General features: G+C 38.6%; 1 protein-coding gene across 1 annotated transcript in view; it reads left to right on the forward strand.

Annotated features, from left to right (window-relative positions):
- The first annotated feature begins 3816 nt into the window (after nt 1–3816).
- Nucleotides 3817–27165, forward strand: part of myoz1a (myozenin 1a) — a 50266-nt gene continuing 26917 nt past the window's right edge. The window contains exons 1-2 of the mRNA XM_039768293.1: nt 3817–4000; nt 15057–15156. Coding sequence (XP_039624227.1) covers nt 15075–15156 — 82 coding nt within the window. The 5' untranslated portion in view covers nt 3817–4000; nt 15057–15074. The remainder of the gene's footprint in view (nt 4001–15056; nt 15157–27165) is intronic.

Genomic DNA, 27165 nt, shown 5'->3' on the forward strand with positions numbered 1-27165 from the left:
CCTCAAGCTTATGTGTGTGACAATGTTTTGACTTCATGAATGTTCACCTAAAATCCATTTCTATATGTGACAATTAAACTTTGCTTGTCCATTGGTAATACAGGTTGGTAATTGGTAACAGGTAATGACTGTTATTGGGCTCGAGATAAAAGATGATAAGAAGTGAATCTCAGAGCCTGGTGTCCTGAGGACACTTCTGTTGCCAAAAGTATGCCAGTAATGCCTCAATGACACCAGTCAAAAGAACATGTGAGTGAGTTTGACAAATGCTAAGGGGTTGGTCTTCATGGGATCAAGTGGTTAACCTGATTTACAAAAGCATGAATTTGTTGCAGGAACAAGACTGGTGGCACAATGCCTGCAGAAAATGCGGTGTTCAGAGGAACAACATCACGGGAGGCCGTTACAGTTTTTCTCTCAATGCTTTTCACCAGTTACACAGATGCTGCTTCGTTTCTCTGAGTACTTCACACCATTTATGACGCTGGGCCTGTGAATCCATTCAGTGGGTCTTTTACAGTAACTACCATTGTGTGTCAGATGACATGGACCCTAGAGCTGGTGTTGCATTGCATGACTTGTATTTAGAGGGGATGTCAAAGTTGACGACTGCAGTTTCTAATCTTGCAGCATGAGGATGCCAGATTACACAACTAGAATTAACAGGGGATGACAAATTAGATGACTAATTAGGGATGATTTTCCAGCACAGTTTCACATTTCCAAATTGTTGTGAGGTCACCCTTTTATCTGAAAGCTGACAGACCTGGTAGGTACAGTGAGTTCAGTCACAATCACTGGCATTTATTTCTTTTTTCTGTCCAGTCACGGTACATAAAACATGTAACATCAAACAGATAAGTTTCTATTCTGTTTGAGAGGTTGATTATTCCTTATAGCTGCATTATATACAATACACGTTTGGAATTTTTAGTTACTGTATATAATCTTTACAAATTATTACAAGTTTATACATATAAGAAGTTGTATTAATGAATCAATTAAAACAAGGAAAAGGACTGAAGGTAACTAAAGGAGTAACTAAACATGGCTTAAAACTTAAACATGTGAGGCTTTTGCCTCATCTTCAAGGAGCCACCAAAGTACTTACTAAGGTTAAAATGAGGCAGATGAGTAACGAACACCATTCTGAAAAGAGAGGTTAAAGCAATGGGAAAGTCCAAAGACCCCTCCTAGAAAGCAGCACAAAGTCAATAATAAAGACTCCTCTGTCAATGAGGTGCCATTATGGTAAATGGGAGAGTCTACAGGAGTCTGAAAATACTGGTGGCTGTAGTTGATTGGTTAAGATGATAAATTCTGTATATTAAAAGTCAGATGATGTGATGTGTTAGATAAGGTAATGGTAATAGAAAAGTATAAAAGGTAATGAATTGTTTAATTAATTGGTCATTCCATGGACAGAGACATTTGTGCATATCTATGTGCTGTGATGGACGGCTGGCATTTCAGTCCGGTCGGGACGTCACTCAAATGAAGAAAACAGCCTTTGCAGGACAATACATCCCCCGTGACGCTAGATGGCAAATCCCCTAGATGGAAATGGTTACCCGGATTCCTGCAGGACAGCATGGGACATGGAGTCCAGTTCTTCAGCCCTGTTGGGTGCCATGGGTGCCGCCAGGGGGAGCTCACCAAGAACCAGGGGGATATTATGATGACGTTAACCCGGAAGTACTTAGGAGTCAGGAGGACAGAAACCCGCAGTACTTTCGGGGCACCTGAAGAAGGTGTTTGACCAGCAGACAGAATACTTCCGGGTCAGGGACTTTAAAAAGGATTATGGGAAACCCAGCAGATCGAGCCGGAGTTGGGTGGTAGAGGACGGAGCTGCTGGGAGTGGAGGATTGTGTTTATTATTATTGATTATTGTATTGATTTATTACTGGAGAACTGTGGAGTGTGCGGTACTTTGTGCGCTTTATTGAAGAAAATATTAAAAGAATCTTCTTGTGCTTTTCCAAGTGTGTCTGGGACGTCTGTCTGGTGGGTTCAACGGGGCAACAGTGACCCCTAGCGTCCACAGTGCCAATAAAGAATCATTCTGCATTTTCTTCTGACTCTGTGACTGACTTCTTTGAAAATGGAGGAAAGCTTTTTCCACAACATCCAGCTGAGCATTCATTATTTGTCACCTCTCATCTAGTTTTGGTAACATTTCTTACTTGAGCTCTTGAAAACATACTTGTTCTATGTACCAATCACAAGTCGTTTGTATAACTTGATGACACATTTCTTTTGGCCATCTTGACTTTTTCTTTATCACCATCTTCCCAGATATATTATGACACCTGAAGCAATTTCTATTTTGATCACCAAAAACTAAGCAGCTTCTGTGTGTCTGCTTTCATTGGGATATATAATGACTAACTTCAGTCTAAAGATTTTGTGTTTTTTCCATTAGTCAGTCAAGGCAGTCATTTTTCTAACCTACTTTTTTCTGAACTGGGCTTTTTGGGGGACTGCTTGAGCCTATTCCAGCTAACATAGGGTGTGAGGCAGGGAACAAACCCTGGACAGGGTGCCAATCCATCACAGGGCACACACATACACCAAGCCCACACTAAGGCCAGTTTAGGAGTGCCAATTCACCTAATCTGTATGTGAATTCTTGTATTTGAATATACTCTTGCTTTTAATGGCAGTGGAGAGTTGAATTGTGTTGGATGTTGATCTGACATGCAAGTAAGAATTTTCCTGTACTCTGTACATGTGATGATATTACTACTACTATTACTACGAATGTTGGCAATGAAAGTTATTTCAAAGTTCCGCTGGACTGTAATTTACACTCCTGGCTACAGTGGACAAACCATAAGAGAGCAAAAATACCACAGCTTGGTTGTTAATGAGAGTGCTGCCATGCCATCCAGCCCCTTGGTTTATGTTTACGCAAAACTCAGCAGATGTGAAATTTGTGAATTGCTGCCATGACTAGATTCTTATATGCAGTTCACTGGGTGGACATACTGTTTGATGTGTGGCTGACCGGGCTGTAGAAGGAGGAGATTCAGAAATCTTGCATCGCTTTGTTTTAATCGTACTGTACCTTACAATTTTGGATGTCATAACTACGTATGTTCCTCACATTATGAACAATGAGTGGTGCATGATGGAGCAGTAGTTGGCAAAATTGACTTGTCACAATGATATCCAGGTACAGTCAAAGCATTCATTACTTTACTAGATGTAATTTAAGGGAAAAGGTACCTTAGCTGAAAGGGAACAAATACAACAAAATATAGAAAAATAAGGTCTGTCCTAAGTTAAAATACTGGGTTGTACTCCAGAATAGTTAAGATAAAGTTTTCACAGCCATGTGAGGTGTATAAAAGTGGATTTTCCAATCAAAATCCTATTGTTACATAATAACTTGACTTCTTTCTTCATATCCATATGTTTTTATATACTATTTTGTAATGTTGTGGACTCCATTGTAATGACGATCAGTTATTCAAGTTTCCGTCACCTCCATGGCCTTGAGTTTAAATTCCTTGGGACTTACTAGTTTGAAAATTCATCAAACTCAAGATGAAAAGCAGTGGGTGGCTCTATTCTGAGCCTCCGCTGGTGTGTGCCAAAGGAGAGACCACCACAATGGAAGTGCGTCCCATCTTTTTTGTCTGAAGAGAGTGCCATTTCCAGCTGGCAAATAAAACAAACCCAGAGGTGTAAGAGAATGAACTTATTCCTCTCCATGTAGCCATGTGCTATATGAGAACCCTGGTGGCCACTCTTTAGCTCTCTCTCTCTTGTTCTATATATAGTGCCATGATGCATCTGCAAGAAAGCAGCAGTCTTCTCATCTGCCTGCACTCTGCCTCTGCACTCGGAGCTGTGCAGACCCCAACACTTCCCATTGCACCTCACAGATCCTGTGATGTAAAGGTCTGCTAGGGCATTTTAAAGAAACCCTCCGTGCTCCTACCTTGCGACTTGCCCAAAGCACTTTTTATAAGACGAGGATTCTTTCACGCAGGTAAGCCCATCTCATTCTGGAGTGAAATGTTTTGCTAGCTGCATAGCCTGATAATTACTAACCAGAAACAATTAAGAAAAAAAGCTCACACTAGAGCTTGAAGGAAGGCGTGGCAGGCAGCACTGAGGTTCCTCGTGTGATCCTAATAAACTTAGATACTTTTGGCTAATGGGAACGTTTCTGCATGCCCATAGAAATCATTTGAAATTATTTTTACGGAGTAACTTCATACGGCTATGTGTTTTTCTTGTTAAGCGCACATCTTGAACTGCATATCAGCCTTTGGGAATTTGCTGACCTCCCAACTTTGCTAACTGCAGCAGATTTATATAGCCTGCTAAACCAGGAATACCCATCTGTGGTAACCCGACCTCAAATGTGAACTGTGAAGACTTTACAGGAGGCCTTCCAGTCCTCCCATTAATGTGGGCTTGTGGTGCTGGCTTTGCTGCAGAAGGAGCACACAATTGTGTGTGTTTTTGTTTTGTTTTTTTTTCACTAAGGAGCAGAGACTTTGCTCAATAAGTGAACTGAGCCTTCAGGCCAATGAAAACAAACCTGACATTCTAACAAATGTTTCAACTACTTTGTTGTTTAATTCTGGGTTGGACAGGGCTAGTGTCATTTTAGTCATGGACAGTTTACTCAGCTGGAATAACAAGATCTGTTTTTTTTCTATTAAAACCTGGTATTGAATCTTCACTTACATTACTTTTAAAGATTTGAAATAAATGCATGCAATGGAAAAGACTTTTTGAACAAACCAGCATAACTGGGTTCCTCTGGATTGTCAAATTCAGGTTCTTTTTTGACAGTTCATTGCCATCTTGCAAAGATCATCTTTTATACAACTCTGCTTAGCACCTGCTGTTATTGCCTTTTTATACTTGTAATGTTTTTCTGACTTTTCGTATAACATGCTCACAGTGTAGCTAAATAGATGGTCTGTTTTTGTCTTAAGGCAAAAGTAAACAATTCAAACATTCATGTAGGAGTTAGCAAAACCCATAAGAAATTAGGACATGCATCAACACGAAAAGCAACCTTTAAATTATATTGCTCCTTTTCAGTGTGACTACCATCCCAAGAGGCTTTATGTATGTATGTATGGTATATTTTGGAGCCCAGGCAGGTTATGTGACTTGCTGAAGGTCACACAGTAGGTCAGAATGGGGGGACTGGACAAGGAAAAAAGGATTGGGGTCCACTTCCTGAATAAAGTCCAGTCACTTAGGTCTTGTGAATCACTGCTATCATATACTGCTAGATTCAAAAATCCAATGCTGCATATATCCAGGCTGTTATAAAGGTAGAATGACTTTTTAGGTGTCCACAGAGGGCTTTATGGATGTCGAGTCCTGGAATGATTCTATTCCTTTATCTAGGTTGCAATATCTACTATGCTACTTGGTCTTGAAAGTCATTGGACTAAATAACTTGACCTGTTCATTTCCTCAGTCTACTTTTTCAGAAATTGGCATTATCACAAATAAGGTTTGAACCAAACCAACATGGTGCACCAGACTCACTCATGACAGATAGATAGATAGATAGATAGATAGATAGATAGATAGATAGATAGATAGATAGATAGATAGATAGATAGATAGATACTTTATTAATCCCCAAGGGGAAATTCACAAAAAAGTAATAAAAAGTGTACATAAAAGAAAGTGGTAGGAGTAGTCAGAGAGACAGAGAAAAAGGTAGAAAGATAAAGAAGATAAAGTCATATACCGAGCTGCTGGAAAGGCTGCCACTCACGGCGGCGCCTAACTACTGTAACGATGGACCATGTCTCCATATAACCTAGCATACACTCCATGAGAATGTGGCTAGAAACTCAAAAAGAGAACATACAATCTCTACACTAATAGTGACCGGGCTGTTAAGCAAGCCAAAGCACCTACACTCTTAAAAATATTAGTTCTTTAATGGTAATATACAGTATAGTCCATTATGGGTTGTGTTGTTCTCCATAGAACCTTATTTTGGGATGTGTTCTTTGCATATGAAGTTTTTTTTTTGTGCTTTGAAAAAATTCCAAATGTGTAGAAAAAAAAATTAAGTCTTTAATGCATGGTGGGCTGCAAGACAGTAACAAATTAAGAAAACCTGGTCTTCGCCTTTGTTACTGGACACATGCTGCAAGAGTCCTTTTAAAATCATGACCCAGTGTTATTTCACAAATCTCTTTTCATGGTTATTTAAAGCATTGAGCCTGTTATGGGTCTAAATAAATAAAGGTTCTTTCAGCTACCTTCATGTGGATGCATCTTTTGGGAACCAAAAATGGTTCCCCTATGGCATCACTCGGAAGAACCACTCGTCCACCTTTATTTTTAAGAGTGTCTGCATAGTAGCAGTGCTAAAGGAATATTCCCCTAAAAATTATATATTTTTTTAATTTATGTGCCCCGTGTAGTTTTTAGTGATAGTCAGGAAAATTGTTTAGTCTCATGTTTTCATGCAAAACTGACATAATAAGGTTTCTGGTGGAATGGGAGCCAATGGTGACCAACACTGGACAACAGCAAACACATAATCCATATGTGAAGTCATCCAGTCGTGTGTTCACAATGTGTAAAACACACATATTTTTGCTGTAAATATTGTTAAATAAATATATACCTCCAGAAAATGAAAGTAGTCGATGAACAGGCAGCACCTGCTTTTTTTTATCTCAGAAAGGATTCTTTACCAGTGAATAAGGGGTAGAGGAGGGTCTTCGTTTTAAAAGCACAATCCTGTGTGACGGCTTATTTTTTTCGGACTACTTTAATTTTTCAGAGGCATTTATTTAACAATGTTTTACCTACAAATACATGAATTTCACATGTTGTCATGATCAGGCTGTTTTTTTAATAAATTCTCCTTGAAGTCAAAAAATTTTTAAAACATTGTTTTAGGGATTTTAAGTGTCAAGGAGTCTTGCGGTGACATTAATTTTCGTACCTCTTATAACAATATTTAAAATAAGTAACTTTCTCACCTAACACCATTTTGATTTCCTTATTGGAGCTGCCATTTTGAGGGGTTTTGTTTACTGTTGATATGCCGTTGCTAGGCAAGTTCAGCAGGAGCAGGAAGTACGAGGTATGTAACATATCCAGGTCAACAGTATGAAGACTGCATTGCGCACTTCCTGGTTGTCCTACACACACCAAATAAACTGCTGTTCCTTTGAAATATTTCTGGTTAACAGATTCTGACACTACCTTTTGTCTACAATATCAGATCAACGTCTTGGCTATGGTTACATGTGTGTGTATATTGTTTTTTTGAATTTTTGCACTCTTTCTTGATCATGTTTTTTGTTATGCATATTAAGCATCACTTGTTTTTTATCTTCACGGTCATGACTCTCTGCTTGTTCATTGAGTTACAATTCATCTCCCGATTCTTTATCGAACTTAATTCTGCTACTGTTCTGAACAGTCAGCAGAGCTGTGAGCATACGACTAGAAAACTTCATGTGTGGATTATTCAACAAAAGTATAGTAACGTGAGATATTTTATTTTTGCTTTTGTCCAACATTGGTCACTATAGGTTCCCTTTTTTATCAGAAGCTTTGTTATCTTTGTTTCTGCATAAAAACATAAGATTAAAATGTTTTCTTTCCCATCACTACAAACTACTAAAGGTAAGTAAATAATAAAAAATAAAAATTGTGGGGTGGTGTATTCCTTTAACGTATGTGCCTCTCACTAAACTCCCTCTGGTCTCTTCTGCTTCTCAAAAGCTTGTGCTACATTTTATTCAATGGGAAGCCATTATTTCAACATTATCCCATAAAACATTTTAATGAATTTAATCGTCCAAAACAAGTGTTATATGAATATAAAGTATTTCCGAGTGATGCAAGTCGAGTTCAAGTTTATGGGTGCATGCTCAGAGTATGTGAAAATCTTTTATCATTTATGTTTGACGAAAATGCCTCGTGTCACCTCTCTCTAGTGATATTATCAATAAATATTATCGGCCAAACATTAAAATCTTTAAAAACAAGCTTTTTGGGTTGCCTGGATGTGGGAAAAATCAGTTTATTAGATGAGTATAAATCTCATTGGGTGGGCTTCAAAGAAGAAAATGAAGAAGATAAAAAGGAATTCAGGTCAGAGGTCAGAAATGTCCTGAAGTTGTTTTACAAGGAAATGGGCAAAAGTTGGCCAAAAAGATGTGGTAAAGTTAAATTAGGGATGTTTGAAGGGATTAAGAACACATTTTTACTTCGAACTTTCAGTTGGTACTGCCCATTTGTATGTCTTTCTTTGTTAGCTCTTGTATGAAAATGTTCATATACTGAAAGGTTGCCTAGCTGGGCAAGGGCATGGGTGACAACAGCATGACATCGGGCAAGAATTACTGTAAGTCTCAGAGCAAATCAGAGGTAGTTTCACACAGAACTCATATATGGGTGGAAAGGCCCTGTCATGTTTATTGACCCATAAGTGAAAGACAGGCCAGGATAGTAATGGACAAGATCAAGTCTCATAGCAAGCCTTCATTTAGGTGATTCGATTTGATAGGACTTACTAGTGGGCAGTATACCCTGTCCTGTATGTTGACCCAGAAGTAAAAGAGAAGTTATACATGGATGGCAACCGAATAGGAGGTCTTTTCATTAACAAATGGCAGGACAGGATTCCTAAATGGTAAAGCTGGCTTGAGCCTGCACAGTTATGTACTGTCTGGCATGGCAGAGAGCCAGCCAACAAGTTGTAAAAAAAGACCAGGAGATAGAAAAATGCTGTAACAAAGTTTAGAGACAGACCAGGAAGTCAAAATGACAGTGCACCTGAGCCAATTTGTTAATCAAAATCAAAAATAAGGCTCTAGAATTAATTGCCAGATAATCAAAGAAAACTTTCAACACAACTCACAACGTTAATGTAAATCCAGAAATGGAGACAATTGAAGATGTTTGAAAATGACTTTTATACTGTCAGACTAGTGACTGTAATGAGAATGAAACATAAAGATGATGAAAAGGGTTTGAGGCCTCCAAAAAGACCTATAAAGGCAGGCCAGTATCTTCACTAGCCAACCCAGCTTACCCCAGACAACGTAGGCCTAGCTAGGTCCAAAGTGGGGAAAAGTGGCTTAACAATTGGAAATATAAAGACATTTCGAAAAATATATCAAACACTCCTACAAGGGGATAGGATAACCACAAACCACCAGCTCAGAAGATCAAAACATGATTTACCTAAAAGCCACCCCAAAGCAACCCAAATAAATCAATCCAAAAGGCTCATCTAAATAAACGGCCAAAAAAATCCTGTAACCACCAAAACGAGAAATAATAACACTTACAAAAAAAAGACTCCTAATAAAAACCAATGAACCACTGACCACTAGACCTCTTACTCTTGTCTAGTATTATAGATAAAGCCAGTGGGAGCACCCAGCAGTCGAGCTTTACCCATAAAACACTTGGAATAGAGGCACATTTACATTAAATAATTACAAAAATAATAGAAAATATAGCAAAATCTGAAAAAGTAATAATTCAAAGGTAATAGAAAAACACCAGTTAATACAGTGACATTGTGTAATCTGTTCAGTTAGCCAATAAAAGGTGTCATTTTGGTTAACTTCTCATTGCATCCACACTGGCTAACACAATTCAACACTCTACTACTACAGGCTGAGGAAAGGGTTTAATGGTAGAAGAGGCTGAAGCCAGCAACCTAGGAGTGAAAGGTGTCTCTACCTGAGAAGAATTCATTGTGCCACTGCACCAAGGGAATGAAGGACTATTAGGGGCCAGAAGAGTGTGATATAGCCTGGTCTTCCTGTAGTCAAAGTTGGTAGCTTCTGACCCTGGTATTTTTCTGAAGTTTGGTCTTGAAGTGACCTAACGATAGGGGTTAGGCCCAAGAGCAGAGGTGGGCAAAGTCAGTCCTGGAGGGCCGTAGTGGCTGCAGGTTTTTGATCCAACCTAGTTCCTTAATTAGAAAACAATCCTTGCCAATAATCATATTTCATGGCTTGTTCGTGCTTTAACTCTGCCATGTCAGGTCATTCTCATATCCTAGATTTTTTTTTTCCTTTCTCAGGATAACATCCAAATAATTTGAAGTCTAAAAAGGAGAAGTAATTCTCAGTCCTTCACTTTTTTTCTCTTCACTTTTCTTCCAAGTATTTAATTAAACTAAAAATGCACGATAAATACACACAGGTGTAAATGGTAACAAGCTAAATGGAGAACTGCTGCTTTCCTTTGTCATTTGCATCTTACTGCTAATAAGGAGCAATTAAAAACCAAGAATACAGCTGTTTAAGACTAAAATAAGCAATAAGGGTTCAAAATCTTAACGAGCGAGACAACTAAAATGAAGCAGAAGTGCTTCCTATTAGGCCATTGGGTTGAAACAAAAACCTGCAGCCACTGTGGCCCTCAAGGAACGACTTTGCCTACCCCTGCCCAAGAGTGATGACGAACCTGGAGTCAAGACATGAGTTAGAGCAAGGTGACAGAAATATTGAGAGAGAGAGAGAGATTGGACCGAGCCTTGACTGGGAGAATTTTTGATGCTTGAGCGCAAGTGGACTACCACTTCAGTTTGTAGTCAGGAACCAGACACCATAGCGTTAGGCCCAGGATGGCATCTGAGGTTTGTTTTAAGTGTTGGTAACTGCATGACAACCAGACACATGCACAGAAACAGGAGCCTGCACAATGCAACCCTCTCAGTGCCGGCTTTCCTGCAGGAGAAGGTGAGTGTTACTCTGCAAAGCATGGCTGACAAACCATTGCTGAGATGTAAACCTGGATGAGCTTACAGAGCAGACATAATGTTAATAAAAAACAACAACAATTACTTATTAATCAGTCCTTTACCCAGGGGAAGGTAAGAAATAGTTAGAGAGTCAGACATGATGAATCCAAAAGTACGAGGGAAAGGTTTCCAAGAAGTAAAATAAAACAGTGGGAAGATTAACATAAAAAACAGCAAAGCAAGAATATGCAAAAGTATCCAAGAACATACAAAAAATGTAGAAATTACACAATTGTGACCAAAGCTTTCACAATGCCTTGTTTTACTTATCATGGCCTTGCCATATCATTAATGTTTCATGTCTATAGACACTGATAAAAGGTGAAAAGATGTGGCAGGTGATGCCCAGGTCAATTCCTGGCATGTGTGCTTTGAGTTGAAACTTTGTATTCCCCCTTTGATTATCATTCTCTTCTGTGGCTTTTCTGTAATAAAAATTGATTTTTCAAAAATGTAACTTCTGTGGCACCTTTTTTGGAATTGGGGGCTCACATGTGAAACCTTTCACAATACACTAAAAAACTGTAGCAGTTGCAGCCTTCTGCAATGACGTGCTGCGAATTACACAACAATACAGTTTCTGTGTTGCACCCAATGCTTGCTGGGATAGGCTCCAGCTTCCTCATAATCCTGCTCTGGATCAGCAGGTTTGAAGTGGAAATTATAGAAAAAACATCATTCTTTCTATAGTGTCACTCATAGTAGGTATCATCCACAAAAAAAGGTATTGCATTTTTAAAAATACTCAATAAGTATACGTTAGGTGGGATTGCATTTCACTATGTAGTATATCAATCTCTGTCAAGGAAGGCTCAAAGAGTTATTCCAACCAAACAGTAGTGCTCAATTTTCTGTCCACATGAAGAATAAACCTTTGTACACCTTTTATGCAATAGATATCTTTTAGCACTTTTTCTTAATCATAAATAATTCTCTTTCTCCAACTGTCTGCAGCATACATTACACGAGAACAGAATGAGTCATTGTTAGCACATTTTCAAGAACGTTTTCTTAATTCATCACTAATGCTCAGTGCAGAGTAGAAGATTTTTTCAAATACACTTACAGTATATTGAAAATGTCAGAGATCCTGCATACAATGAAAGATTTTACCAATTGCCAGGGGGCGCCCCGATGACTTGAGAATCCTGGACCTTAGCACTTCCGCCACACCAGGAAGTGCTGGGGGGAAGAGAAGAAGGGACACCCGGAGAGCTTCCAGGAGTACAGCCGGCACTACCGCCACACTGGGGCGTGTCGGCGGGTGATTACCGGGGAGCACCTGGAGCACATTCCGGATGTGGATAAAAGGGGCCGCCTCCCTTCATTCGAGGCTGGAGTCGGGTGGAAGAAGGACGAAGCAGAGGAGAGTGTGGAGGCGGCCCGAAGAAAGGTGTTGTGTGGCCAGGACTTTGGGGGATTTGTGTGCACCTTTGGACTGTGTAAATAGAATACAGTAGTTGTAAATAAACGTGTGGTGGTGACTTTGCAACATGTCTGCCTGTCTGTGTCCGGGCTACGTCCACAAGATGTACATTCACACCTGTATGAACCTGGAATTTTGCAGAACTTCTCGTAAACAAAATGTGACTTTTAAACAAATTCAGACAACAGCAGTCAAATTCAGCGTTCTGTGTGTTATTTTACGGTGAAAATTTAAAAACAAAATGTGGATGGAGCCATGATTGGTGTCAACATGGCTTGTGCATCTTGCAGCACAAGTTCTGCTGCTCATCTCTCATACATACAGTATCTGCCTTTAACATGTAACATCTTTGCATTGCAAATAAAAAACTCAATGCCCCACATACTATAATAGTTAAAGTCCTACAGCATTTTATTGAACGTGTATACTGTAATAATATATTTATGTTTTGAAACAGAAAATTAGAGAGGTTTGATTAATCACTGCACAGCTCACATTTCAAGACAATCTGGGAAGATCATTATTTAAGACATTGTCCCAGAAATTGGGACAACTTTTGTGATTCTTGGAAGAGTTGAATCTGGCTCAAGATTTTGCATGTAATATGTGGCAAGCATAAGAAGCCACCAACCTTGCCCCTTTCCTGGAGCAGAAAATGAAGGTAAGGTAGGTAAGCAAGCCTACTTCACAGTACATACCTGTCCTCCCCTCATGCTGATGGTCAATCCTTAAGGCCTGAAGTTCACTTGAAGTTCAATTTTAAGAGACCACAAACCATGGGTACAGGACTATATATTTTAGCATTTCTATAACCTGAAAGCTAATTTATTAAGTTAGATTTAAACAACATACTTTCATCCTTTTTCTTAACTCATCTTATCCATTAGAGGGATGTAGCAGCATCGGGCAGGAACCAACCGTGGATTTGGTCACAAGTGCATCACAGGCCACACACTTACATCAGGTGTTTTTAAAACTTCCAGCCAACCTAACATGGATCACTACAGGACACTGGACAAAACTAATTAAGTTAGAGAGAACATCCAAACTCTACAGAAGCATTGCCCAGTCACTGGTGTTGTGGGCAGGGCATAGAATTGCTTCTACTAAAACAAAAAATTCAGACGTGTTCATCAGTGGGCTTTGCGCCCTAGGAACCAAGTTACCTGAACTACTCTATAACATTTCAGTAATTACTTACCACTCTGATGCTGATCTTTCTGATCATCTGATCAGTAATTAACGAGAAGAATTCATAGTTAACTTTAGAATTGCGGCATTTGAGGGTTCCTCTAGAGGGCCTCTTTCTCATGTGCGATTTAGCTACAAAAACTAATCAGCACATCATCATCACAGGCTTAAGCTTCAAGTTTCAAGTTAAGTTTCCATTCAGCCATTTTAGCTCTAGATCACCCTCAAGAAACTGTGACACACACCCGTCATCGAGATACTGATGTTTTCGGTATCAGGGGACCCTCAAATCTCAAGATCGGTCAAAAACCGAAGATCAAAATCTTTGGCTAATCTGAAGTTTTCACTCCTCCCCCATAGATGATAGGTTATGGTGGGGAAGGGGGCAAAGTACAAAATCACGCAGAATAACTCAGTTAAGTTAGTTACATCATCTTCAGTTGTCACAATATATGGTATATTGTTCAAGCTAATTTTTTTTTGTCTGTGCAATAGAGAAAGCAAACCTGGAGAGTAAAAACCGTTCAACCACTGTGTGTCATTGAAACAGACCATCTAACCACTCTACTGTAATTCCATTTGAGAATTTAATTTTGGATTTCTTGAGTTTACGTATTCGTAAATTTTATTTTTATTTCACAGATTGCATTATAATGAGTAAAGAGCAAGCAAATCAAACATACAAGGCTACATCATTTTCAAATCAGATCATCTCAAAGGCAGAGTGGTGGCTCTGTGGCCAAGGATCTGCACGGATATCTAGAAGGCTGCTGGTTCAAATCCCGTTACTGCTGGAAGGGATCCTACTCTATTGGGTTCTTAACCTGAAAATTGCTCTAGGGTGTTGAACAATGGCTGACGCTGTGCTTTGACACCCCCTTCCCTGAGATTAATATATTATACCAAATCAAAAAATACTTGCAGTCATATGGATCACTTTTACATTTGACTGTGTATTTTTAGCTGCGGTGGGCTGGCGCCCTGCCCGGGGTTTGTTTCCTGCCTTGCGCCCTGTGTTGGCTAGGATTGGTTCCAGCAGACCCCCGTGACCCTGTAGTTAGGGAATAGCGGGTTGGATAATGGATGGATGGATTTTTAGCAATCAAATATAAACATATTTATATAATTCGAATACATAAAATTGCAGTACCCTACAACTGACAAATTATATGAAAAGTGCAATTGAGAAAATTCCAGTTCAGTTGTCTGGTGCTCCTGTTCTTACGGTATATGCCATGATTTATAGAATGCCACCAACCTGCCATTCCTGTTGTCATAGTGTCTCTGTTGGTTTGTATTTTCTGTGCCTACATTCCTGAATTAGGATTGTGGAGTGTTTGTGGCTGTCCCATAGCAAAGACAGCAAGACAGGAAGCAACTCTGATTGGGATACCAGTCGATTAGAGAGATGTCTTTCGATCCTCTGATTTGTGAGTGTGAATCGGTAAAATACGGGGTGCTAGAAGTAATAAAAGAATCTCATGCATATCAAAAGATGGCTTGCAGTGCTTTCCATTTAGGGAATTTGGAAACACATTTTGTGGGTGTACACTTAAAAATGTAATACAAGGGGTATGAAGTTTGTGGAGCTTTGCCTAGTAAAAGTGTAACACTGCATCTCTAAGTACAGCCTTTCTTCTGCTTATTCTACAGCTTTACAAGAACATCAAGATGCCTCTGTCAGGGACACCAGCACCCAATAAAAGGAAAAAGCCAACCAGCAGCAAAGTCATTGCTGAAATCACACAGGAAGGTGAGCTCTGTTACTGAAACGTCAGGCCATTTGCTGTTTTTAACCCTGTTTATGAGGTGACGGTAACTACCTAGACTTATAGCAATCCCTTTTAACCTTTTTTCCTATTGGGAAAAATAATTCCATTATAAAGATAAACATTTTTAAACCTTTTAAAGGGGCACAATTGCTCTTGGGCCTAGATTTGAATCTCAACTTGGGTGTCTCCTGTGAAGTTAGTATGCTTTTCTTGTGTTTGCTTCAGATTACAGTATATACAAAGATTTAATAAAGCCATCGCCTTTCTGATACTCACAGAAAATATAATTTTAGCATTTTATATTTTCTTAACTAAAGAACTGTATGCATTTAGCATATAATATTTCACAGCATACCTCAAAATCTTTTCAGAAATCTGATCTGTGTGAGCAGTGGCCTCAGTTTTTCTTTCTCTGTCTCATTTATGGAACAGCCTTCACATAAGACTGTGCAACTATTTGGACGTCTTTCCTTTTTCTTTGGCTTTGCACCAAAATCCAAAAAAAGCAGACAGAGAAACAAATATGTGTGTTGCTATTTGATCGCAGTATATCAGTCTTTACAATACATTTAGAAAGAATTATTTTAAGTGTAGTTCAGTAGTAGAGTTCATGCCTAACAGCTCCAGAAGACTAAATTCAGATCCTGGCCTTAGTCCGTCTCTGTCAGTGTCCATGTGGAATTTTCTACACCTACTTTAGTTTTCTTCTCCATGGCCATGAAACAGGATTAAATGGGATCAGAAGTTACACAAATGAATATTTAATATTTTAAAATTGATTATATTTTCATGACTAATCCTGACAAAAAATTGAATCTATTAACTCTGTGTGGCAAAATGGTTAACCAGCTCCAGTTTGCCAGGGACTGATTTCCTTTGTCAGAAAGTTTATCTGTTCCTCCAGTGCTAATGTGAGATTTTTCAAGTATTTTTGTTTCCCCACTATGTCCCAAAGATATGTAGGTTATGTTAATTGACAACTTGAAACTAGTCCAATGTGTCTAAGTGTGTGTTCCATCCAAGAAATGCTCCTGTCTTGTGCTTTATGCTTCACTTTCCACTACCAATGTAGAAAAAGCAGGCTTGACAATCAGAGGCGGCCTTGGAGGTATACGGGGTCTAGAGCTGACCAACCCCACATGGGGCCGGTATTTGTGGACTGTATAAACTTGTGCGTGAATTTAATAAAAATAATGTTAACATATACTGGATTTTCTCATTACAGTATTCCTGCCAAATTTTTGCAAGATAATATGCAGACTTTATCAGAATATAACTGGAGAATATAACTTGACAAAACCGCTCAAATGGGACACCCGGACCTCAAAAGCGGGGCTCCCTTAGTTGCGGGGCCTGGGGTGGTCGCCCCACTTGTCACACCGCCAAACACCACTCTTGTTGACAATACATTAATAGATGTTTTACATTTTCTTTAAGTAACAATTTAAGACATAAAGTGCTGAAAAATAAAACATTTGCTTACCTTACTTAAACATTATGAAAAGATGAGAGAGACTAGAAATACATATTGCTACAGAACTGCGCGTCTTTTGACTTTTTACTTATTTGGTGGAAGGCAATTATTCAAGGCCATCTCCAGCATTTGACACACAATTGGTTACATTTCTTGTGTTTTTCCATTTGGAGTACTGGCAGATGAACTGACTTGCTCATGGTCACACAGTGTCAGTAGCGGGATCTGAACCCCCAATCTCATGGTTTGAAATTTAAAGTTTCCAACACTACACCAGACCACTTGCCTGGCATACAGCACTAGATTATGGGCAACAAACTTGAATCTCACTTGAACCCAAACTGTGATTCCCTTCTGTGATATCTATTATAAGGAGTCTGTAAGCTCTCAGCATATCCATGTGGGTTTCCTCCTATGACTGCAGTTTCTTCTTCCAGTATGGTTGATTGAAAACACTAAATTGGCTCAAGTGTCAGTGAGAATGCCCTTCAGCGGGCTGGCACCTAGCGAAGAAGTCATTCCTGAATTGTACCTGTTGTTCCCAGGATAGGATCCAGCTGGCCGTGACTCTCTGCTGGAGGAAGCAGGGTCCTAATGTCGATGGATAGATTTACTGGTTTATATTACATCTCCATATAGTGCCATTAAAATCACATCACTACATAATTCTATAGAGTGTGGTATTCCACTCCACAAGTGGGTTTAGAAGATAAATAAATGGATAGATGGGTGGAAGATATCATTCCATAAAGAGAAAGCTAGACACCATACAAGACAAGTCTGTTATTTTTTTTTTTTTTTGGCTTTTCAGATTTATGGCTGGTGAGTACATCTGTCATTCTGGGTGTAGTTTCACTGAGAATACAGCGCTGCAGCAAATTTCATCTTTTGAACACTTAATTTTCATTTTTTGTCTGCTCGTTTTGTTCAGTAGCTCATCATCTTCTTGTACTTCCAATGTTATTAATGACTGCAAATGTTTACAATGATTTGACTTATTCCATGTGAAAATGATAATACTGCTTACTTGTGTAGCAACTTCAGTTTACTCGGGACTATGTGCCAGTTTTCTGCTAACTGTGCGCCTTCTTCATTCAGTTTCAACTAAATTCACTGTTTAGCTGACTTATGTGGTCCACATAAGATTTAAAGTTTTGTGATTATGAGGATGCCATAGAGCTAGTTGAGTTAGCTAACCGCTAATAATTCTCGTTCATACTCAGCACACGAGACTCAACTGATTTGATTCAGTTCTCTAAGTACAGGTTTAAAGCTCGTTCACAAGTGTGCAAATATAGTTTTATATAATTATCTGTTAAGATGATTTAATAGTAAATCACACACCTAGAGATGAGGAGTATTTTGTCTGACTACTAGGATTACCTCAGTCATTGTTCTTACTCTGCCCAGTCCATTAAGGGGATTGAAGGGAGCACAGCATATTTTTAGCACTGCACACAAGGCAGGACCCAGCTGTGGATGGGTGTTCAAGTCCAGGCACCATCAAGCATACACCTACACTTATCCATGATGGTCGTCTGTCTATTGACTGGGTGATTAGTTCAGATAAGCCTACTCATCCCAGAGAATTAAACCAGTTTAGTATCATACAGTGAAGACTGTGTGAGGACCTAATCCAGGTCTTTGAAATTCTCAAAGGCATTGATAAAGTAAATCCATCTGTATTCTTTCAGCTTAAGGGTGAATCAGTGGAAATTAAGGGGAAGTTCATTTTGAGTTGAAGTCAGGAAGCAATTCTTTAGGCAAAGAGTTGTGGGAATCTGAAACACGCTACTGAGACAAGGAGTTGAAGCAGGAACCTTCCCAACATTTAAGAAGTGTCTGGATGAGATATTGAGACAGCTTAGCTTATTAGCTAAACAAACAAGTTTGATGGACTGAACGGTCTCTTCTTGTTTGTCAAATTTCTTATGTTCTTATGTATATGGACATGGGTAGAATGTGCAAATGCCATAGAAAAGACAATTCATAAAGAAACAGAACTGGGTTCCCAGTCCTGTGAGGCAGATTATGAAGCTCAGTGCTTCTCTTTATAATTTCCTATAGACACCTTAGACAGCCATGCAAAGAATTAATACTTAAATAATTCACAGTATAATAAAATAGAAATGAAGATAAATATCTAATATTTTTAGTTTCAATTTGGAGCTGATATTGAAACCAGTAAACCTGTAAACTAAAAGAGATCTGCTGTCTTTGACTTGCCAAAGCCGTTGACGTCAGCTATTTAAACCAGTGCCCATAAGGCCAGAGAGTGTGGTGTTTCAATAGTTCGTTTCATTCTGCACGGAGTGGAGGGCCAATACATTTTAGACTTGGTAATTCCCAAACCTTTGCTTTGCTCTTGCAACCCAGGCTGATGAGACAGGGTAAGGCATCATGTTTCAGAAGTGATGTAATTAAGAAAGTTCCTCTGGCAACATAATACTACTTGCCCATCCACCTTCATCCAGCAAGTACATCTGTTTAACCAACTTTGAAACTGACACTGTCCAACCCTGACACACTCTCTAACTCAAATGTTCACTCCAAAATTACTTCATTAATAAGGTACAAAAGCAATTCTTTTTCAGAATTCTGAAACATTCTACTGCACCTGGTCCTGGCAAAGGAGGCTCCTGTCATTCTACTCTTATATCATCACATCAAAAATCTTCCCACCTTTCACATTCAAAGTAAATCCCCACCTTCTGCCCTAATTCTTTGTTATTACCGTAAATGAACTATTCAATTTGGACCAATGGTGAAATGTTGTAGAAGGTGATACTTACATTCTGATTTTGCTATTGGCTACTACAACTTTTAATGCATGATTTAATAATAGTCTAGATTGTATTAAAGTGCCTGTAGTTTATATATCCACTCATTACTTCTCTCTTTCCATTTTTTGTAAAAATCAAATATGTTAAGGGATTATTTATGACTTGTCTAACTATCGTGGACACTTAGGTTTACAGTCATTGAGTAAAATTAACAACTCTGCACTGCACTGCACTGCTCTCTGCAATTGGATCTTCTATAGGACGCCTGTTGTAGAGTGATAAAATACCACATCTCAGCAGAATCTAACATCTACACAGAGAGCAGCTTGGCATGGGTGGCTTGTTCGTTTCTCATATTTAGCAGCATTGCCAAATATAAAACCTCAGCTGGCTATTTAAGGGGAATTTTGACCTTTTCTCAACAATATAGACCCATATTGAAAAATGACACCATGCAATATACTCAACACCCAATTTTATACTTCTTGGTGAAACCACATTTGTTGACTTTTTTTTTTTTAACAAAATATACCTTTAACACAGTACTCCAGATGAGGCCTGACCAGTGTGTTACAAAGCTTGAGCACAACCTCCTTTGACTTGTACTCCACACATCATACTATATAACCTGACATTCTGTTGGCCTTTTTATTGGCTTCCAAACACTACTAGGGAGGTTGACAGCATAGAGTCCACTATAACTCCTAAATCCTTCTCATAAGGTGTATTCTTGATTTTAAGACCTCACACTGTGTATTTAAACCTAACATTTTTACTTCCTATGTGTAATACTTTACATTTACTGACATTAAACATCATCTGCCACAAATCTGTCCAAGCCTGTGTGCTGTCCTAGTCCCTCTGTAATGATATAACAGATTGCGGATTATCTGTCAATCCACCTAATTTGGTATAATCTGCAAACTCAACCATCTTGTTACTTATATTCCTATCTAAATCATTTATATATGTTAAAAATAGCAGCTGCCCTAGCACTGACTCCTGCTGGACACCACTCTGAACATCAAACAATTCTGATGAGGTTCCTCACACCATCACCTTCTGCTTCCTGTGTCTGAGCCAATTCTGCACCCATCTAAAAACATCACCCTGAACTCCCACTTCTTTTAACTTGATGCCCAACCTCTCATGTGGCACCTTATCAAATGCTTTCTGAGAGTTCAGATGAATAATATCATAAGCTCCACTTTGATCATACTCTTTTGTTGCTTCATTGTAGAATTCGAGCATGTTAGTAAAACACGACCTCCCTCTTCTGAAAACATTGTGACTACTCAGTAAAACACATGTACTTGCCAAGTGTTACTCAATCATTTCCTTAAAATTTCCATCCATTAATTTGCCTGTGATGCACGTTAAGCTTACTGGCCTATAGTTGCTTGGATCTACCTGGTCACCCTCTTTATATAGTGGGACAATATTTGTCATTTTCCAGTCTTTCTCAATCTCCCCAGTGAGCATTGACTTCTTAAAAATATGTGCCAAGGGTTTATATATGTATTTGCTAATTTCCTTAAGAACTCCGGGGTAAATATTATCTGATCCTGGAGATTTGTTTGAGCCTATTTAATCTGAGTAGCAATCTCCCTCAACAATTTCGAAATCACATAGTACCTCCTTAGTAATTTCTTTTACTGCTAGGTTATCTACTTCTTCACATGTGAAGACCTCAGAAAAATGATTATTTAGAGCATATGCTATTTTAACGTCTGTATTTTTAAATTCCCATTTACTATTCCTGAAGCACTTCACCTCATCCTTCACTGTTTTTTTACTACTAAAATACTGAAAGAATCTCTTTGGGTCATCTTTTGTCTTATTTGCTATATTATCTGTTATATTCCTCTCCAACTGTCTTTTAACCTCACTAATATCCTTCTTAATGGTTACCTTCATGTTCTCATATGCCCTATGATTCACACTGGAGTTATAGGTCTGACACGCCATATACAGCTGTTTTTTATTTTGTGAGTTCTTTATTAACCGACTACGGAGATTTAATAAATTTCCTACTAATTCCAAATTTAGGTATGTACCTGTCCTGCATTACATGTAAAACATTTTTAAATCTGTTCCACTGCTACATGACTGTCTCCACACTTAAAAAGCTTATCCCAGTCTATCCTTCTTAGACTTTGTTGCATTTGCTCAAAATTTACCCTACCAAAGTTAAACTTAACAGTTATAGTCTTTACATCTGCGCTCTCGTAAAACACTGAGGACAGTATTATATTATGGTCACTTGACCATAGCGGTTCATCACCTCTACAACCTCAATTCTATAGGGTGGTCCAGATCTAATTATGCAATTTTCATTACGCTATAACTTATTAAGTTTATTACATAGAAAATCACCTGAAAAATCCCGGACAATCGAGAAGTGTGCGAACTGAAGACATGAAAAATCATCTTCGTGCCGAACTGGAATCGTCCCCACATAAATCAAAGTCATTCAGACGATCCAGATCTGCATAATTAGATCTGGACCACCCTGTATCCTGATTATTACAAAATACTAAATCCAGATAGGCTTGACCTGGTGCTTTATTATTTGTTGTTTTAAATGTGCTTTTATAAATAAATTTAACTTAACTTGCCTATTGTATTAAAAACAGTCACTGATTACTTTTTAAAACTCCTGCTCTTGTGCTCCACTATTTGCAACATTATCCCATTTAATATTAAGTAAAGTCCACCATGACTATATCTCCCTGTAAACTTGCCTTTTTAATATTACTAAAAAGACGTGTGTTGCAATTACTGTCTGCATTGGGTGGTCTATAACACACGTCTCAAATAAGACTTCTTACCTTCATACTTTCCAGGCGAAGCCACACGTCCTCACTAAAATGGGGTGCATCATCCAACTGAAGAGGACTTGCGTTTAAATTCATTTTGACATAAACAGCAACCGACCTCCTTTTCAGTTATGTCTATCTTTCCTAAAAAATGTGCATCTCACTGTGTTATACTCATCCACATCACTTTTATTTAGCCAGGTTTCTGTTATTGCCATAATATTATAATTATTCTTCTCTACATACAACTCCAACTTATTTGTTTTATTTTCGATACTTCTAGTATTAAGGCAAGCGATTTGTAATGTGTTTTACTTTTCCATGTAAATGTTGGTTTTGAGTTTACATTACTCTGCATTTTTCATTTTACACTATTATGTGTTCCTTCATGTACAATTCTAAACCTGGCCTGTCCTAAACTCCCTGCCCCCCACACCCCCAATTCCCTAGTTTAAGCAATCCTCGACTAGCCTACACATACACCTCCCCAATACATTGGTGCCCCTCCAGTTCAGATGTAACTTGTCATGGTCCCATCTGTTCCGAAAGGAGTCCCAATGCCATATAAACCTATACCCTTCTATCCTGTACCAAGATTTGAGTCACGCATTAAGCCTTCTAATCTCCTCAGTCTTACCTGAACTGGCGTGTGACACAGGCAAAACTTCGGAGAAGACTACCTTGTCGGTTCTGATCCTCAGCCTGGCACATAACTCTTTAAATCTGGATCGCAGAACTGAAAAACTACCGTCATGTATGTCATTTGTTCTAACATGGGCAATGATAACTTGGTCCACCCCCACTCTGGCCAAGAGCCCATCCACAGGTGGGAAGTCCCCCACCTGTGCACCCAGAAGGCAACACACCGTGCAAAGACTCTCTGTGTTTGGAGCAAACCTGCTCTTCAATCCCCATAATCATTGAGTCCAGCTATCATTATCTCTCTCTTTCTGGGAACTGGGTGATGAACATTGGGTTGTATTTTCCCCTAGTTGTCACTGCTAATAATTTTAAAATACTTTTTTCCTGCATTTTCTCTAATTTTTGAACAATTACATGTTGCTTTTGTTTTTACAGTTATTTCAGTGATTGCATTTCCTTTTTGTGAATTTCTATTTTTATGGGCACTGCGATTTTATATTCTTGATGGGTGTCTCTATTTTGTGTGTGTTTTGTTGCTATGATGCTTCATAGCTGGTAGGCACAGGAAGTGCTTTCCATGTAAACTTCATCAACATGGAATTAGTGATATTAAAGATTGTTGATCAAATTGAGAAAGTATACAGATTTTGGTAAAGCAAAGGAAAGACGTTGGCTAGAGATTGAGCACTCAAACAATAACATGAGAATCAAAGATGGCTTATGATACGATTCTGGTTACAGCTTGTGCCTTTTAATGATTTCAACTTGAGGTTTGACCCTGAAAGTTTTCATCAATGACTCTCTGTGATACGACATTTGCTTTAGACATGATTTCTCTTGGTTTTTCTCCTTAAGGAAGATCTTATTGATGTCCGCCACAAAGTCTTTCCTATATTTCGTTCATTATGTACTGAATATAATAGTCATGAAATGACATCCTAGGAGCACCAAAAATGCATGTGAATGTTAAAACAAAGCCTAAATGTTGTAATCTCAGCTTTGCCTTAATTAGCAAAATATTATTGTCATAAAAATCACTTGGATTGATGTACAATTGCTTGTTGTTGTTTTAAGAGGGTCTAAGTCTACTGTAATTGTAGTTTATATTTCTTAAAATGTATATTACCCAATGGAGAATTAGTATTGTAAAAGAGTGATGGTTGTTTACCTCTGAACAAGAACAAGGGACTTAGACCAAGGTATGACAGGGCAAGGAGAGTCAAAATGCAGGCACTGGTCATTACAAATGTCAAAACAGACTGCAAAAAAGTTGTGGAACAAATTAATTGGAAATATTGTCCTCAAGTAGGAGCTCTTTGAGACAAGAACCAGGCAGAAGAAATCTTGTTCATTTGATTTTAATTTATCTTCGTAAAAAAGGAGCACTCTGTTACAGTAGCCTACGACGGGACAGTGACCTGAGTAGATGCTATTCAGTTCTTGTACTTGTGGAGTAAGAATGTAAGAGTTGTGTTAATGTGAATGTATATATGGAAATATGCACCATCTGATACATAATACATTTATTTTTATACAAATGACATTTCAATACAAATATCTTGACAAAACAATGATAGGCACAGCTCCACAGCTCCAGGGAAAGAGGTTCAACTCCAAAATGTTTGGTCCTGTTGAATCATTTGCTCAGTCATTGCCTGCGTGGAGTATAAATGCTTTCTTCAAGCTCGTATGGGTTTTTGCCAGAGTGCTCATCACCTAAAGAGGCACAGGTTAGGTTAATTTGAGACTGTAAATTAAGCCATTGAACCAGACTGTATTGGCTTAAAGTGCCGTATGCTTCCTTTTTCAGCTATTTTTGAATTAGCATACAGTTTTTATGGAGCTTTGGAAACAGAAGTCAAAGCAATAAAGCATCAATGAACCAAATTTAAGGGAAATGAAACAAAGAGAACTGAATTTTAAAAATTAATGTTTGATTATATTAAAACAGGAGTGACCCTTTGTAGCTACACTAAGGCTAAAGGAACTTAAAGTATGCAAAACGGTAAGTTTATTGAAGAAAACACACAGGGGATGGATAAAAAACAGCACAGAGAAAGTATAAAGTACTGTACACAGAATTAAAGAATATTACTCTGCTGCTACTGTGGGTTGTCCTCCATGGGTCTTCAATCTTTGTGTACCTAGTGAGGTGACATGCTCCCTGGATTACGTCCAAAGCTTGACCAAGCATTACATTTACAACCTCTTTCCCACATCTCGTACCAGCTTGGTCTCTTACTCCTGCCAGTGCATCTTTGTTTTTTACATTCTAAACTCACTTTTTGTTAAAAATTCCAAACTCACTTTTTTTAATTCTTTTCTTTTGGGCTGTACCTCAATTTTAGCTTTGCTCTTATTATTACTTATCATTTTTAATATGCTGCAGGGGGCTGGCGCCCTGCCCAGGGTTTGTTTCCTGCCTTGCGCCCTGTGTTGGCTGGGATTGGCTCCAGCAGACCCCCGTGACCCTGTAGTTAGGATATAGCGGGTTGGATAATGGATGGATGGATGGATTTTTTATATGTCACTATTTTGCCATTTTGTTTGTTATTGCAAATACTGATATTTTGTAGCACAGATATGTGGTTACCACTGTGCTGTTTACAGAAACGACTCCCATTGCTACTCACTTGGCTTGTGTCATGAGCTAAATCTGTTTTAATTTTTTCTTTACATGAGTCTGAAACGTGTAGGTTTGCTTCCACGTTTTTATTAGAAAAATATTTCAAGATGTTAAATTAGTTTTATGTGTTTTTCAACACCATATTTGTTAGGTATTGGGGGCTACCTCTGAATGACCAGAGTGCATAGCATGTGACATCACCAATACAACTGTATAAAAGTTAACCCTGGGAACTTCTAGGTTATCCAAGATTGTAGCTAAAAATTCTTCTCATTGGTGTGTGATTTCTTCATTTTAAAGTTCACTAAAAGAATTCAGGGCTTTGATTTAAAGATTACAAATTACCATGCCATTTCTGGTTTTAACAAGAGATTAAGACTGATATTAGGTGTAGAAATGTGGCTTGTTATTTGACTGTATCTTATTTTCCGGTCACTTCATATTAAAATTCAGTACAGTCATCATTCTTGTTTTGATGTTTTAAAAGTTTTTTCATTATTAAAATCAGTGTAAAGATAGGGTGAGAAGCTCAGTCATCCAGGAGGGGCTCAGAGTAGAGCCGCTGCTCCTCCGCATCGAGAGGAGTCAGATGAGGTGGCTCGGGCATCTGATCAGGATGCCTCCTGGACGTCTCCCTGGTGAGGTGTTCCAGGCACGTCCAACTGGGAGGAGGCCCCGGGGAAACCCAGGACACGCTGGAAGGGCCTATGTCTCCCGACTGGCCTGGGAACACCTTGGGATTCTCCCGGAAGAGCTGGAAGAAGTGGCCTGGGAGAGGAAAGTCTGGGCCTCTCTGCTCAAGCTGCTGCCCCCATGAACCGACCCAGGATAAGCAGAAGAGGATGGATGGATGGATGAATACATTCCTGATGATTTATTTTGGATTTTGTTTCAATTTTCAAGTATTAAAATTGAATCTTTTACCAACAACATCTTGGTTTTTGTGGGCACCGCCATATTTTAGTGTGGCTGCTATTAAGTTACTAAGGAAGCCTAAGTGAAAATGTATAATTCATGATGTCACTCTCACAATAGCCTAAAAGGTCAGACTCGGGCATTTCTCGGTTATCCAAGATTGGATAAAGTCTGTAAATTTAGCAAGTGTGTTTTGTTTTTGGTTTCCTGGTAAAAAGAATCTTTGACTTGAACTTTAACTAGGATTTAGGGTTTTGTTTTTGATTTAATGAAAAATCAAATTGAGCAGTATAGAACAATGCTTTGTTACTGATTCATACAGTATTTCTTCCTCTTGTCCGTATTTAAATCCAACTGCTTAGCAGAACAGCTCTTATTGATTCCTCTTCTTAAATACTCCACAGTGCAGTTTAGCTATTTTAAAAATAATTTTAGGGAGCTGGGACTTTGCATATTTATTTACTTCAAGTTCTGTTTGCCAATTTTTGTTTTGCTGTTATTGGTATTTTCCTGTCATTTTAGCCATGATCCCTTCTAGTTTTTGATGTTGATTTTGTTCCTTTCATCTCCTGAACCCTTTCCCACACAAAGGCTTTGTGGCCCAAGTTATTTTCATCTTGGCTAAAGAGTGCCCTTGACAGAAAGGTAGCTTTTGACCTCTAGCTGGGGTAATGGGTGGGTCCGTCAAGTCTCAAGGCCACTACGCCACAATAGCCTCTAGAGATAATGGA

Source organism: Polypterus senegalus, chromosome 1, assembly GCF_016835505.1.
Source record: "Polypterus senegalus isolate Bchr_013 chromosome 1, ASM1683550v1, whole genome shotgun sequence".
NCBI classification, from domain to species: domain Eukaryota; kingdom Metazoa; phylum Chordata; class Cladistia; order Polypteriformes; family Polypteridae; genus Polypterus; species Polypterus senegalus.